The sequence below is a fragment of the Elephas maximus genome, chromosome 18, assembly GCF_024166365.1.
Source record: "Elephas maximus indicus isolate mEleMax1 chromosome 18, mEleMax1 primary haplotype, whole genome shotgun sequence".
Taxonomy (NCBI): domain Eukaryota; kingdom Metazoa; phylum Chordata; class Mammalia; order Proboscidea; family Elephantidae; genus Elephas; species Elephas maximus.
In genome coordinates, this window is record NC_064836.1 from 47,503,966 (window position 1) to 47,518,874 (window position 14,909).

Below are 14,909 nucleotides of genomic sequence, written 5' to 3' on the forward strand. Positions count from 1 at the left end.
GAATGGAGACTGGGCTGGGCAACTGGTGTCACATCTCTCTTTTCATTTTGTTCGTATTTCCAATAAATAGCCCCATTCGTATTTCTTTAAGTATCTGCCATCGAGAGTGCTTAATTATGGTTGAAGAACACCAGTGGGCTAAAATGTCCTGAAACAGTTCTCCATAACTCACTGAAGTGAGATCAGGAACTATTACAACCCTCGAACAACCAGTCAATGGTGGAACACCGGCCAAACCTGGGCGAAGAAGAAAGTGTTTGGGAAGAAAAATTAGGGTAAAATTGACAGTTTTGTGTTTCCAGTGCTAATGAGACACCCAGGTGGGCATATTCAGTAGGCACCAGAGAAAAATGTCTTGGGATACAGTTTTGGAAGCACTGTCGTGACAGAGAGCTCTTTCTAATTACACATCAGTCTCATCATTTCAGTTTGAATATTTAGGAACATGAAGGTATAGATCAATGTACATCAACCAGAATTTAGTTGTTCAGATGGAAATAAGAATATTTACATTTAAAATCCTATTACATTTACATTTATAACCAAAAGTTACATTTAGTTACTAATTTTGTTAAAGCATATCTTTATTATTTTGAATAAAAATAATCTCTAGCCTAGTAAACAAACCTCTAAAGTGCTATGCAAAACATGCAAAAGAAATATCCAAGCATGGCTCTTCTTGAATTAGGTGACTCTCAATGAAGTTACATGATTTTTTCAGTTTTTGGTAAATAAATATTTTTCACTAGTCTGGTTTTTGATGAACTACAGAATTAACAAAAATGTCCACATAACTGATTTATTTTACAAGTAGTCTGTCTTCTAAAAATAAATGGATCAGAAATAGAAAACCTGATTTTGACAATAAATATTAAATATCATTCATTCCAAAACAAAAAAAACCAAACCCGTTGCCTTTGAATAGATGCCGACTCGTAGTAACCCTACAGAACTGAGGAGAATCTCCCCACAGGGTTTCCAAGAAGAGGCTGGTGATTCAAACTGTCAGCTCTTTGGTTAGAAGCCAAGCTCTTAACCACTGTGCCACCAGGCCTCTTATTTATTAACAAAATATAATTCTAAATACTTGTTTATTAAATTATCAAGGTTTAAATCATATATTTAATATACCCTCTCAAACCTAGCTAGCAAGAGTTGGGTAATAAATACTGAGATAGTCAACTGATTTTCATTAAATACAGTTAATAAGTAAAAAGTAAAGAGGGAAATATCACTATTTATATACAGTCTTATCAAAAGGGAATGATCCAAAGGTTGGTTCCGTGATAATGTTTCCTTTGGTATTACTGTCGTATGTCCTCACTTTGTTAAGATAAACCCATAGGAGAGTGTGGTACAGAAACAACACCTCTAGAAATAAAATACAAAATGTTATCTAAAGTATTAGCAGAGGAAGCTAAAGCCTGCTTAGCCAGTCTTCAGTAAGAAAAATGTGCAACTCTGAAATATTTGCACTAGTTGCTTTCAGAAAATCCACAGCTCCAGCTCTAATCCTAGGTCATTTATAGTTGAGGGTTTCACGTAATAATCTAGGGTAGTATGGTACCTTACACGTAAGTGTTTAGTAAGTAACCTTTGATTTATACCAAAAAACCAAACCTGTTGCCGTCAAGTCGATTCTGTACAGGACAGAGTAGAACCGCTCCATAGGGTTTCCAAAGAGTGGCTGGTGGATTCGAACTGCTGACCTTTCAGTTACCAGCCAACTGCTTAACCCACTGCTTAGTGCAATTTCATCATTAGTACTAAAAAACAACTCAAAGTGTATTTCCTGTTGACAATGAGTCAACAATAGCATGACAGACGCAAAAAGTAGTACATTGTATAATTTTTAAGTTATTCTCATTCCAGACAAAAACTGACTAAGAAATTAGATAAGTATTATTATTATATTTAAAAAATGACAGCCATGAAATCAGTCATTTGGTTGAATACAGTTTTTTTTTTTTTCTTTTAAGATAATTAAGCCCAGTAAAGACATCTCTCATCTGAATGTAATACTAACACCGTTTCTTCTTCTTACACCTTCTGAACTTCTGGGTATATTCATTTCCTCTACTGTTGTCTGTGCTACTGTCACTATCACTGGTTTGATTTTGCCTCTTTCGTTTATTCATCTGGTAAGGGTCAGGGTCGCTCGGTTGTTGGTGAGTCCATTCGTAAGAGCTGGGTCCAGCCTCTAAGTCTGGAATGTGATTTAGTGAAGAAGACAGGGATGTGCTATTAGGAAGTGGCACTGCCATCTCAGAGTAAGGAAGTGGAAGCATTGGATTATATGCATTCCACTGCTGTGGGGAAAAAAAAAAAGTCATTCATCTACAAAAACTAGCCCCAAAATTAAAACAAAATAAACAGTTTACGTTCATTACACAAATGACTAAATCAAACCATCTGTAGGGACAAAAAGGATAGTGACTTTGTAGAATGGGGATGTGCTGGTTTCCTTAAATAGCTAACATAAAGATTCAAGGTAGTGTGTAGCTTACTACAAAGCTTACTGCCATATAGATCAGCACTGTTTACTGACAGATAGAAATACAATGCAAGCCACATATACAATTTACAATCTTCTAGTTGTTGTTGTTGGTATTGTCATCGAGTCAATTCTGACTCAAATAAAAAGAAACAGGTGCGATTCAACAATATATTTCATTTATTCAATTATATCCAAAACATGTCAACATGTAATCAATATAAAAATTACTAATGAGATGTTTAACATTCTTTCTGTTTTTGTATTAAATTGGGTGTGCATTTTATCCTCATAGCACATCTCAATGTGGACCCTAGTTATTACTGAAAAGACTTGAATTTCAATCTCATAAAATTCACAGATGAAAAAGTCAATTGATATACCTAAGTTGTTCCAAGTATCACAGGTACATTGACTATTTGTAAAAATTACACCAAAGACCTGTGTGATTATTCCCACATCTGTCACTAACAAGCTGTATAATCTTGGTTGTGTTAATTAAAAACCCTTGAGCCTCGATTTTCTTATAAAATGATGAGTTGGGAGAAAAAGATAACTAAGTTCTCCTTTAATAATAAAGATGATAATTAAGATTTCTAAGCCAGAACCATACTGTGGAGAGTCTGTGGAAATAATGCAGTTTACTCTATCATTTGAGAACCTTTGTACAGGCTTGCCTTATTTAAAAAAGAAGCTTATTTAAAAATCCACGTACATAAGTAAAATATTTGTGATTGATAATTACATTACATAAAAATGCTTCACTAAATGAAATATGATTCAATTCTCAAAACATCTTTTAAAACAGCCACTTAAATGAGAACTCTCTAAATATTTTACTTGGACTAAATTGCTTAATGTATCATCACTACCATTGGTTCCTCTTCTGGTGACTCGTTGGCTGTCTGCCAAGGGCCCGTGTATGGGATTCAAGGTGACTGTGTGGGAGCAGAACCCCACTAGAGAGGGTGGTTAGGGCAGCTGCTGCCTTCACGACGGGTTGAGATTTGAGCAGCAAGTGTTTCAAATCATTATGATGTTCTTCAGAGTTTGTGTCATATTATACTGAACCAAACGCATCCCAAACTTACCATATTTGGAACGAAAAAATATTCCTGAGGTAAAGCAGCATTATTCATTGAAAAGAACTGTGTGGGAAGTGAAGATCTGCCCACAACCTCTTCATTTCTTTGGGAAGATAAAAGAAGAAATAATAAATTGCTGAAACTCCTACACATAATGTCCTTATTTCTTTAAAAAAAAAAAAAAAAAAGTAGCTTTTCCTGATCTTAAAAAAAAATGCTGCTTTACTAGAGTTAAGATTAATTCAAAACCTTACACACACACATAGAATAATTAGTTATTATATAAACAATGTAGCTACATAATAGTACCTTAAGTCTTAAGTACTAAATATTGCAAAATCAATATTTAGAATTACATTTGGCTTTCTGATAGGAAAATGTTAATTTTGTATTTGTATTAAAGACAAAGAACACGCCATATTAACAGAGCAAAGCAAGACAATTAATAATTACCAGCAGTACAGGTCATCACCCCTGTCTTCTACTAAATAAAAAGTGAAAAACAATTTTTTTTCTGAAGTTACCTTTGAAGGTACATTTACTGTTAAACTATAAATCGTACGCTCTTTTGTAAATGGACTATTGATGTTAACATAAAGACATGTTTGCTGATTTCTTTCACACATTAGAAAAAAGGGAATCTTTAATTTAAAAACCATAGTGTCCTAAAATTTCAGGTTTGTTTCTATGCTGGTATTAAAAACACTGCAATTACAAATGCTGGCTAGATTCTATAGCTAGTCTCTTATAATAGTTTACTTGCTCTACTTACTGTTATTGTTAGCTGCTTTCGAGCTGGCCCCTGACTCATAGCTACCCCATGCATTGAAACGAAGCAGTGCTCGTGATCAGTGAAGATCAGACCGTTGTGATGAATAGGGTTTCACGGACTGATTTTCGGAAGTACATCACCAAGCCTCACATTCTAATCTGTCTTAGTTTGGGAACTCTGCTGAAACCTGTTTGGCATCTAGCCATATGCAAGCCTCTATTGACAGAAGGGTGGAGGCTGCACATGAAGTGCACTGGCCAGCTATCGAACCTGGTCTTCCTCAAGGAAGGTGAGAACTCAGCCATTGGACCACCAAGTATACCATAATTTAAAATGTTAATTCTACTAATCTTTAGAACAGGAAGTGCACTGTGGGAAAGCTGAAATTTGCACAAGCAGGTAAAGGCAAAGCTGAGGGAAGAACCACAAGAAACAGCCAAACAGATAGGGGGAGATCTCATTTATAAGTGGAGAGAGTGCAATCACAGAAGCCAGTGGAAGAGTAAATCTCATAAAGAAAGGATTAAGACTGGTGTCCGATGCTACAGCACTGAAGCCCCTGAACTGTTGATCAAGAATGTTCCTCATAACCTTCAAACGGGCAGCTTCCATAGAACAATGGAGTCATTTCTTAATGCGAAGAGGCTGGGAAGTGAATGGGGAGGAAGGATGTGAAGGAGGAAAGATTTTTCAGTGAGAGAAAGGACAAAAACATAACCACCTGATTGGAAGACAGGGTTCAGAAATGACAGAAACAAAATACGTGTGTGGGCAATGTGATGGTAAGGAAATAAGAGAATGGATGAAAAGCAGAATGAGGCTATTGAGTGGGCAAGATATACCTCTGTAGCAGCGGTGGTGAGATTCGCACTGTCACGAAAATAACTGCAGATTCTCTACTACAACCACTATCTTTCCTATGGATCTCAGGGGATACAGAGTTGTCTACATAGAAGGACCATAAGTAAATGGAGAACTGCATGCATGTCTAAGGAAGACCAGCGAAGGACTAGAATGTCACACAGGCACCACTGTTTTGTGAAAATCACTTCTAGAACACAATGATTAACCTATTTTCATATTTCCTTTATAATACAACAAATACTAGGAGAATAAATTACTACCAATGATGTGTAATATAAAAGAATACACACTTAACTTGGATCTTCTACCCTAGAATTTGTGATGATTTAGACACAGTATATCAAATATTAAGTAGAGAACACAAGAATTTTATTGTCATCTTCCATCTAGTCATTTCTCTTCTGCCCAAATCCTAGCAGTATCTTGTTCCTTCCCAATCCTAAGGGGGTGGGGGAGGCGAAGGTATGTTTTTGCACTTGGTATTAGAAGAAAAGGGGAAGCTCATCCTTCATATGTATAGCTTGACTCATGCATAACTCTATAGCGCTTTCCTACCAAGGATGTAAACCCACCCACATACACACCCCTTTTTTTTTTTAAGTTAACATTTGCTAAATACTTTCTATGTGACCAGTAGTTTAAGTACCTTACCAGCCAAAAAACCAAAACCCGTTACTGTGAAGTCGATCCCGACTCATAGCGACCCTACAGGACAGAGCAGAACTGCTCCTTAGAATTTCCAAGAAGTGCCTGGTGGATTCGAACTGCTGACTGGCTAGGAGCCATAGCTCTTAACCACCAAGCCACCAGGGCTTCCTTACATATATTATAACATTTGATTCTCATAACAGCCTTTTGGGGTATTATCCTTATTGTAGAGATGGGCATAAAGTGGAGAGATAACTTATCCAGGGTCACAGGTTAATAAAGTGGCAGGAGGAGGGTTCAAATTCAGGCAGTCTGAATTTCAGCACCTATTTTCTTAGCTCCTCCTGATATCATTGATACAGCAATGCTGGGGAGAATGAAGGTGGGAACATTGTGTTTTATATCGGTGCAAAGATAAGTCTGGGTATTTGTCAGCCACAAGAGGCCACTCTCCCAGGCCTTAGAGGGCTGATCCAATTAACAAGGATTGGACCTTCAGCTGTCTTGTTCACTTGAGAACGAATATTCAGTTCTTCTACAGAAGACAAAACAGGATGCATGAAACACACAAGATTGTAAGCAGACTGTATGTAAGCCAGTAGTTTATGACATAGCAAAGAAATTGTGTTAGGGATAGAATAAGCAACTTGTGAGAGAGAAGCAGAATTCATAGTATGTGTTAAATAGACAGTAAATAAGTTAGTATCCTGAAAGACATGCCAAAGATAGAATAAATAGAAGATATAATGGGACAAATAGGAGTTTTATTTACAAATAGATAAGGATGGAAAGACCAAACCATGATCATGCTCTCAGCTGACAGTTTTGCTTCTTGTCTTTGCTCTGCCTGAGAAACTCAGGTAAAATTTATGGTGTTTAACAGGCTAACTACAAGCTACTTCTGAGGCTAGGTATATTTGCCCCTGTGTCTCCTTGAGAAAGCAAGTGAGTGACATCAGAACCAGGAACTTTCTGTCTGGTTGGATGCTGTCATGAATTGAATTATGTCTCCCCAAAATATCCATCAACTTGGCTAGATCATGGTGTGATTGCCCACCATTCTGTCATCTGATTTAATTTTCCTATTTATAAATCTTATCTCTATGATGTTAATGAGATGGATTAGTGGCAGTTATGTTAATGAGGGAGAAGAGTAGAGACGAGACACAGGGGGACTTCATACCACCAAGAAAGAAGTGCTGGGAGCACAGAGCATTCCTTGGTCCTGGCGTCCCTGGGATAAGAAGCTCTTAGTTCAGGGGAAGATTGATGACAAGGGCCTTCCTCCAGAGCTGACACAGAGACAAAACCTTCCCCTGGAGCTGATGCCCTGAATTTGGACTTCTAGCCTACTAGACTGTCAGAGAATAAAAGTCTGTTTGTTGAAGACATCCACTTGTGGTATTTTTGTTATAACAGCACTAGATAACTAAGACAGACACCTTTGCTCAAACTCCAACTGAGATCCTCAAAACCACATTATCAGCAAGATAGGCTTGTGTAACAGAAACAGAAAATGTGAATATTAGTAAATAGGACTCAGGTAGTAGGGTCCTCTTGCCCACATGCATCCTAACTTACGTACACTAACCTATCCAATCTCTTTACTCCTACTTTTCACTGTACGTTATATATTGATTTAATTAATGGTGTGATTCAAGCATCTTAATTTTGTTTGTAAGCCTTTCTGTTCCACACCTCTGGGATAGTTTACCTGGTAGTGTTCTTGGGGGCTACCGTTGCATCAAGAAATCAGTCACGTACAATTTTAAAGTATTTTGGCAATTAATACAGAGAAGTTATTAAAAACCATAAAATAAAGAATCAAATGGCTTCATCTCAGAAGGCGTAGTGTCAAACCTGGCACTATCACTTATTTTCTTTGTTACCTTGGGAATTGGTTAACATTTGCTTCTCTATTTCCTTACAGGTAAAATATGGATAATATTACCTGTGTAATCAATGAGCCTGTGGACACCTAAATGATTTACAGCTATGAAAAATACACAGTAAACTACACTACATATGTGAATTTCTATGACCTACTGCTGAAAATATTGGGACTAAACTTAAAAAAATTTTTTTCTGTCACTCCTCAAGGTTTCAGAAAAATTAATTCCATTGTAGTCTATGTCCAAATAGCAAGGTTTCTGAATGGTCCAGAATATAAAAATATAAAAAAATCTTGGCATGTTTTTATTAATTAAATTTAAGCATAATTATTTGTTTTACTTTAGTAAGAAATATTTTTAATTACCTGTAGCTATGTGTATTTATCTTAACACAGCTCTCAAAACTTTGGTTAGCTGGTTCACAAGAGTGAGAACTCCCTTAAAAAAAAAAAAAAAAAGACAACAGATTACTTCCTTGTATAACAATTTTTTGGAGTGTCAACAGTAAACCATAGAACAATCCAGAACCAAAAAGAGCATAATATTGATTTAAAGTGACATCTTAAAAGCATCTGAAATACCTTAAAAAGTTATCCTCATGTAAGATATATGTCTATGTACCTGATCTCTCAAATAATATTTCAAGATTATTTATATTCTTATAAATAAATTACAATCAAGCTTTTTCCAAAGCAATGGCTATAAGTAAGAATTATATTAGCCTGGGGCTAATGGAACATACAGCACACAATGTTGTTCTGTTCTATAGACCTCTACGCTAACCAGAGGAAACTGTCAGTGTTATTTGCCTCCAGTATAGAAGGCGTGAGTTTTCTAAACTGAACTGACAAAAGCCAGTGCAGCTTTATACAGGCTGCTGAGCAGCTGGCTAGGGATGCGTAAGACCATAACATGCCCGGGCCCATTCTGCATGTCTGTCTGAGTTAACTGGACCGTACTTGAGAGCCTGCTGCAGTCGATTTTCTTTGCAAAGACATTAAAAAACAAAACAAAGAAACCACAAAGAGAAGCAATTTTCCTTTTGTAACAAAGTATTGTTTTGATATTCTTATTTGTTTGTTTTTAGCTTAGCGAGGGGGATCAAAAAAGAAAAACATAACAAAACCTCAAACTGATACATCAATAAGCCTGAAGCTATTTAGGGGAGGTGACATAAGTACTGCAAGGACTACCAGGTGGCCTCCATCAGTCCCTAGAAACTTGAGAGGGCTCTGGGTATCTAATCTTGGATGATCAGCTCCTGACACATATGCAGGAGAAGGTGTTTTAAGGCCATTCATGTCACAATGTTTCCTCCATCACAAATAAGGGTCACTCTGCTGCTATCTTTGGCCATTCTGCTCTTACGGGGGGCTTAGATCCAGGGCAATACGTAGAGGCTAGTTTCCCCTGGAGAAGGACTAAAGTACCCACCCTGTCTTCTGAAGAGTAGATATTTGATCCCATACTTTAGCAGTGCCAAGGAGATCTGCAGTGTCAGGAGGCGAAATAGCTTTGCTATATAACAGCTAGAGTTTTGTGTCCCCCATTCATTCATTTTAATTTCTAAGAGTCAATAGCAACCATCATAGCTACTTGCTAGGTGGCACTGAAATAGAACATTTTACATTTGAACATAGAAAAGATGCTATAGGGTTGGCAAGGTAATCTGCATGCTAATTAATTGTATAAATTATGTGATTATGAATTAGACATCTGTTCTGAGAAAATTTAACAGAGACCATAGAGGGCACTTTTTCTGATCTTAGACTATATATAGTACAAAATGCTTATACCTCTGGGAATAGCAACAACAAGACACACTTAAAATAAAAGTTCTACCTCACAATGAAGGTTTCTCACTGACAGGACCTACCAAATCGGTACTGCACATTTATTGGTCTTCCATACAGGCGGATTCCATTCAGCAGGGCTATGGCGTAAGACACTGATTCTGGGTGTTTAAAACAGACAAATCCAAAAGACTTTGGCTTTCCTTCTCTGTCTTTGCATATAGTCACTTTGGTTAATGGTCCAGCCTGTAAAAAACTTAAAAATTATTTTCTTATAAATCCAAAGATTTTTTCTTACAAGTAAATTCAACTTTAGACTAAAAAAAAAAATCTGTTATCCATGTTTTTATGTATCTCTACTAATGATAAACATAACATCTCCTTAAATTTTCTTGGTATTTTCTCGTTCATCAAAGAAACATGTGTAGTGTTAAGAATAAACAAACAAATCAAACCCGTTGCCGTCCAGTCGATCCTGATTCATACCAACTCTATAGGACGGAGTTGAGCTGCCTCACACGGTTTCTAAGGAACAGCTGCTGGATTCGAATTTCCAACTTTTTGGCTAGCAGTCGAGCTTTTAATCACTGCACCACCAGGGATCCAAGAATAGAAAATGATACGTAAATAGTTCCAAGTCTCAAAAGGAAAGATATACCTTCTTTTTTTTTTTTTTAAAGCTTAACGAAACAAGTAAGTAAGCTTACCAGGTCTTTTGATCTAGTAATCCCATCTGGAAAATATTCCCAAAGGGGGAAAAAAAAAATGTTTTAATAGACTTTTAAATAGGTGTATTATTTTTAAGTATGAAAAATAAGGCTCTAACCAACAACTGAGAATATTATTTCATGGTATATGACTAAAATAGAATAAAATGCCACTAAATCATAAACATTCAGGTGGTGTTGATGGAAAAAACCTAAAGAAGCCATAAAAGTAAAATGGTAGAGCACAAAATTATAGAAAAGTCTTAACTACAACTAAGAAAAACACTCTTACCTACACCAGGATGAAGACTAGAGGAGGCATAAAGTTTAACAAGGAGGTGAGATTTAATGGTGAATGGTTCATAATTTTTCATTTTACTTTAATAATTGATCATTTTTTTCTGTAGGGTTGGATAAATATATGAGTTGTTTTTAATTTAAAGAAAAATGTCCATAAAATGACATACCCCAGGATTCTGTCATTTTGTTTTCATTCTTTTTGCTCTCCAAAGCTCATCCTTCCTTCTAGCTTCACCTACCAGCTCATTAGCAAATCTACTTTTCCCACTAACACCTCTTTCATGGAGACAGTCTCCTAGAGACGTCTCTGTGATTATGCTTCAAACGCAACATATCTGAAACTAAATTCATAATCTTTCCCCTCTAAATCTCCACTCTGGTATTTCTTATCATAGCTAAAAGTGTTGTTAGTTATCACGTTAGCTCTGACTCATGGTGACCTTATGTATAACAGGAGGTATTGTCATTATTTTCTTGCTTCAAAGGATAATGAGAATTTTTGGGGGGGGGGAACTAGTAAAAGGATAAATATACAGTAAATAATACCAATTTCAATCAGTACTTTTTCACCATCAATATCTAAATATAAGAAATCATAAAGAGACTGTAATGCTTATGTGACCTGAATTTTGACATGAATAAATTTAGGTAAGCTGAAGCATTTTTTTTTAAGTCCTTTTATTTTACAGCAGTTTTCAGTTTATAGAAAAATTATGCAGAAAGTACAGTGACGTCCCATATGCCCAGTCTTCTCCCTCCACAATATTATTATTATCATCTTGCATCCCTGTGGTTCATTTGTTATAAGTGATGGACCAGTTCTGATACGTTAGTAACTAGGTCCACCATTTACATTCAGGTGCTGTCTCTGTGTTGCACAGTCCTGTGAGGTTTGACAAATGCATAATGTCACAAGTCCACTGTATCAGATCATACAGAACAGTTTCACTCTGCTCCATGCATCCCTCTCCCCTTCCCCTGAACCCCTGGCAACCACTGATCTTGTTAGTGTTTCTATAGTTTTGTCTTTTCCAGAATATCATACAGCTGGAATCATATAGTATGTACCAAAGCATTTTTGAATATAAAATGCAACATGAAGGCTTGCTTATAGCAATAATCACATTATTTTCATCTTTCTAAACCAGAATGAAATTTGTCAACAGTGGTGCAGTTGTCAAGCTTTGCTAGGTTTGGCTGGGTTGAAGCCTTGTTAAAAGATACTTCCTTTCAGCAAATCCTTACAGATTATAGCAGTACCTCAGCAACGGGTTTTTTTTTTTTTTTTCCCAGCAAAAATAAAAACATGCTTGGTGGTCTCATCTATTAAAAGAGATTTATATTCTGTTTAAGTGGGGAAAAAAGTTATAAAAATGAGACGATACATGTTGTTGTGCTGTCGAGTTGATTCTGACTCATAGTGACCCTATGTAACAGAGTAGAACTGCCCCGTAAGGTTTTCTTGGATATGATCTTTATAGGAGCGGATTGCCAGGTCTGTTCTCCTGCAGAGCTGCTAGGTGGTTTCGAACTTTAGGACTTTTGGTTAGCAGCTGAGAGTTTAAGCGTTGTGTCACCAGGGCTCCTTGAGAAGATATAAATATACATATATATACACCAAAACCAAACCCGTTGCCATCAAGTTGATTCTGACTCATAACCACCCTATAAGACAGAGTAGAACTGCCCCATAGAGTTTCCAGGGAGCGTCTGGTGGATTCGAACTGCCTACCACACCTTTTGGTTAAAGTTGTAGCTCTTAACCACAATGCCACCAGGGTTTTTGTCTGTCTGTCTGTCTATCTATCTATCTATACAAACACATATACACACATGCATATGCATATATATACCTTCTCAATATATATATACATACATATATATGTACATTTACATATAAATGATGTGGATCCAGTCCTTAAAAAAAAATAATAATGTGTGTGCATTGGTGCCTTTCTGCCTTATCCCAGCTCTACCACCATCTTCCCTCCTTTGCCCATTTTAAGAGCCTCAACAAAAGCCTTTGAAAGTATTTTGGAGCCTTATGGAGGAAAATGACTATAAGTATATATTTATATATATATTTGTATTTAGAGTGAGAAGTCTTAAATGATATCATTAGGTGAAAAAATACAGGAAAGGACAAGTATTAGAGCTGATAAAAAAGAACAAGCTAAAAAAGATGGCAAATTAGAAAGATAAACATTAAAATCTTAAAATCGACCGTATTTTTTAAATAACAAAAAGTATTATGCCTAGGGAAGGAAACTGTTCTTAGGAGATAATTCTAAATAAAAACAAACCATGGTTCTAAGTAATCTACCACACTGTGTGCATCTATAATTATTATAGGGGTGCTTTTTAGTTAGTTTAAAGACAAAGATACCATATTCTACACACTTGCGTCAATTTCATTCCAAACCGTGGTGACCCCATGTGTGTTGAAGTATAACTGTGCTCCATACGGTCTTTGCACGGCTGTTTTTTTTAGGGAAGTAGATTGCCTGGACTTTCTTCTGAGGTACCTCTGGGTGAACTCAGGGACTCCAGAGACAAAAAACTTTCAAGAACCAAATAAACAATCCTCTTTCCCCTGGTAAACTCACAGTTAGTCCTGGAAATTTAGCTCTGCTATTGCCTCCCTTAGAGAATTCTCGTGTTCTGAAAGGGAGCAGTCATTCTTTCTTCATTCTTTCTTGAAATCTGTTGATGCTAGCATTACTAATAGTAGTAGCAGTGGCAGCAGCAGCAAACAGTAAGTGCCAGGCTCAGTTCTGTTTTTTATGTATTAGCTCATTTTTATCCTCACAACCACACCGTATTGCTGACACTACTTGACTCTGGAAGAAACTGAGGCACCTAGATATTTTCACATAGCTGGTCACAGAGCTCATACTCTAAATCATTTACTTCACTATATTACGTACTCCTTCTCCTTTGTAAATTATCATAAATCATGGTAATCAATTTTCAGTTTACCCTCTTAGAAAGACCATGGGTTGTTTCTTAAGATCGTATGCCCAGCACCTTACTTAGCGTCTGCTGTCTAATTCTGGATCATTCAACAGTTAGATGAATGGCTTAATGACAATATCTCTTTAGCAAGTAAGACCTAGGCATATACAATAGGTGCGTGCTTAGCGGAGACGTAATTCTGGAGGAAAGAAGGTGCTAGGTCTCGGAAAGTTTCCAGAAGGTCTTCTTGGTATTAAATAAAGGGAATTTGCCACGGAATCAATTGAGCACAGTCATGGTACACAGTCATGGTACACCGGCTGGCCAAATCACCTTCAAATCTCATCTGTAAAACTGAAGCAAAAGTAACCTTCTACACAAGAGCGCTTAGGGGAATGATGAATGTGTAGTTAAACATTTTTAAAGCTGTATCTCTCATTTCGCAAATATAAGGCATGGAGATGCTTATCACCTTCAGGAAGACAGTGACAGGGCGGTTTTTTCGGTTCAGCCAGAGGTGACCCAAGGCCCAGGCAGCCTTTGTGAAACCCTTACTCAGGGCTGGGGGCTGGGAAAGCCCAGTCACTGCCCACCGCTAGGACTCTGCAGTGGGGGCGGGAAAGGGAACGCACACTCTGGCACTTCACTGCCCAGCCGCTCACCTGGAGACAGATGCGCCAATGCGAAAACACATCAAAACCCCAGCCCAGGAAGGACTGGAAGGGGCCGGGCTCTCCGTGGTCCAGGTGGCCCCGCCCCCCAGCTGCGCTTCCGGCCGACGCGCCCCCTGCGTCTCCCCCCCCCTTCCCCTGCCAGCGGTACCTGAAGGAACAGCTCATAAAGAATCTCTTCCCGCACTCGGGCCTCTAAATTCCCCACAAACACGGTCCTGTCCGCCTCCTCCCGAGCCGGGAACATCCCTTCGACCAGGGCCCGGGGATGGAGTTGGCGTCACGACCCCGCCCCCTCATCCAGCTTTACTGCGCGGCCCGAGGGAGAGGGCGTGGCCGGCGCCGGGAATGCTCGCGTCGGGGGCGGAGCCGAGGCTGCGGAGCCCCGCCCACTGCCTGCCTCGCGGGTACCGCCCACCGCGCCGCCTTTTCTGCCCAGGGTCTGGCTGGGCTGGTGAGAGAGGGGGAGACAGAATAGAAGAGACTAGCGCGCCGGGGTGGCGTGTCCACCGTTTTATCTGGGAGGAAAATTAGTGATTGATTTTGGATTGTTCAGTGAACACTTTAAATGAGATGACCATAGAGATGATACAAGACATAGTTTTGCACTGCAGGAGCTTCCAGGTTTGTGAGGGAAGACTGAGTTGTCTACAAAGAGTAAATGAATAAAGTCATTTGAATTAAAAAAATATTCATAAAATAATTCCTAAAAGACAGGATGAATGCAT

At 38.0% G+C, this 14,909-nt stretch overlaps 1 protein-coding gene across 2 annotated transcripts; it reads right to left on the minus strand.

Annotated features, from left to right (window-relative positions):
* Nucleotides 1-568: 568 nt before the first annotated feature.
* On the minus strand, nt 569-14,500 carry RBM11 (RNA binding motif protein 11). Of its 2 annotated transcripts, none has more exons than XM_049858595.1 (5): nt 14,333-14,500; nt 9,632-9,794; nt 8,121-8,193; nt 3,586-3,682; nt 569-2,309 (listed from the first exon to the last, which is right to left on the minus strand). In XM_049858595.1, the coding sequence occupies exons 1-5, from the start codon at nt 14,426-14,428 to the stop codon at nt 2,022-2,024; spliced, it is 717 nt and encodes a 238-aa protein (XP_049714552.1). In that variant the 5' UTR covers nt 14,429-14,500; the 3' UTR covers nt 569-2,021. The 2 variants fall into 2 exon arrangements, with proteins under 2 accessions (XP_049714552.1, XP_049714553.1); XM_049858596.1 differs by having other exon boundaries at nt 9,632-9,804; nt 14,333-14,432.
* Nucleotides 14,501-14,909: the final 409 nt, after the last annotated feature.

Coding starts and splice junctions, on each gene's coding strand:
- RBM11 (XM_049858595.1), bottom strand. CDS start 14,428: ATGTTCCCGGCTCGGGAGGAGGCGGACAGGACCGTGTTTGTGGGGAAT. Junction 9,795..14,332: donor TTTATGAGCTGTTCCTTCAG/GTACCGCTGGCA, acceptor AGTTTTTTACAG/GCTGGACCATTAACCAAAGT. Junction 3,683..8,120: donor ATAAATACACATAGCTACAG/GTAATTAAAAAT, acceptor ATCTTCCCAAAG/AAATGAAGAGGTTGTGGGCA.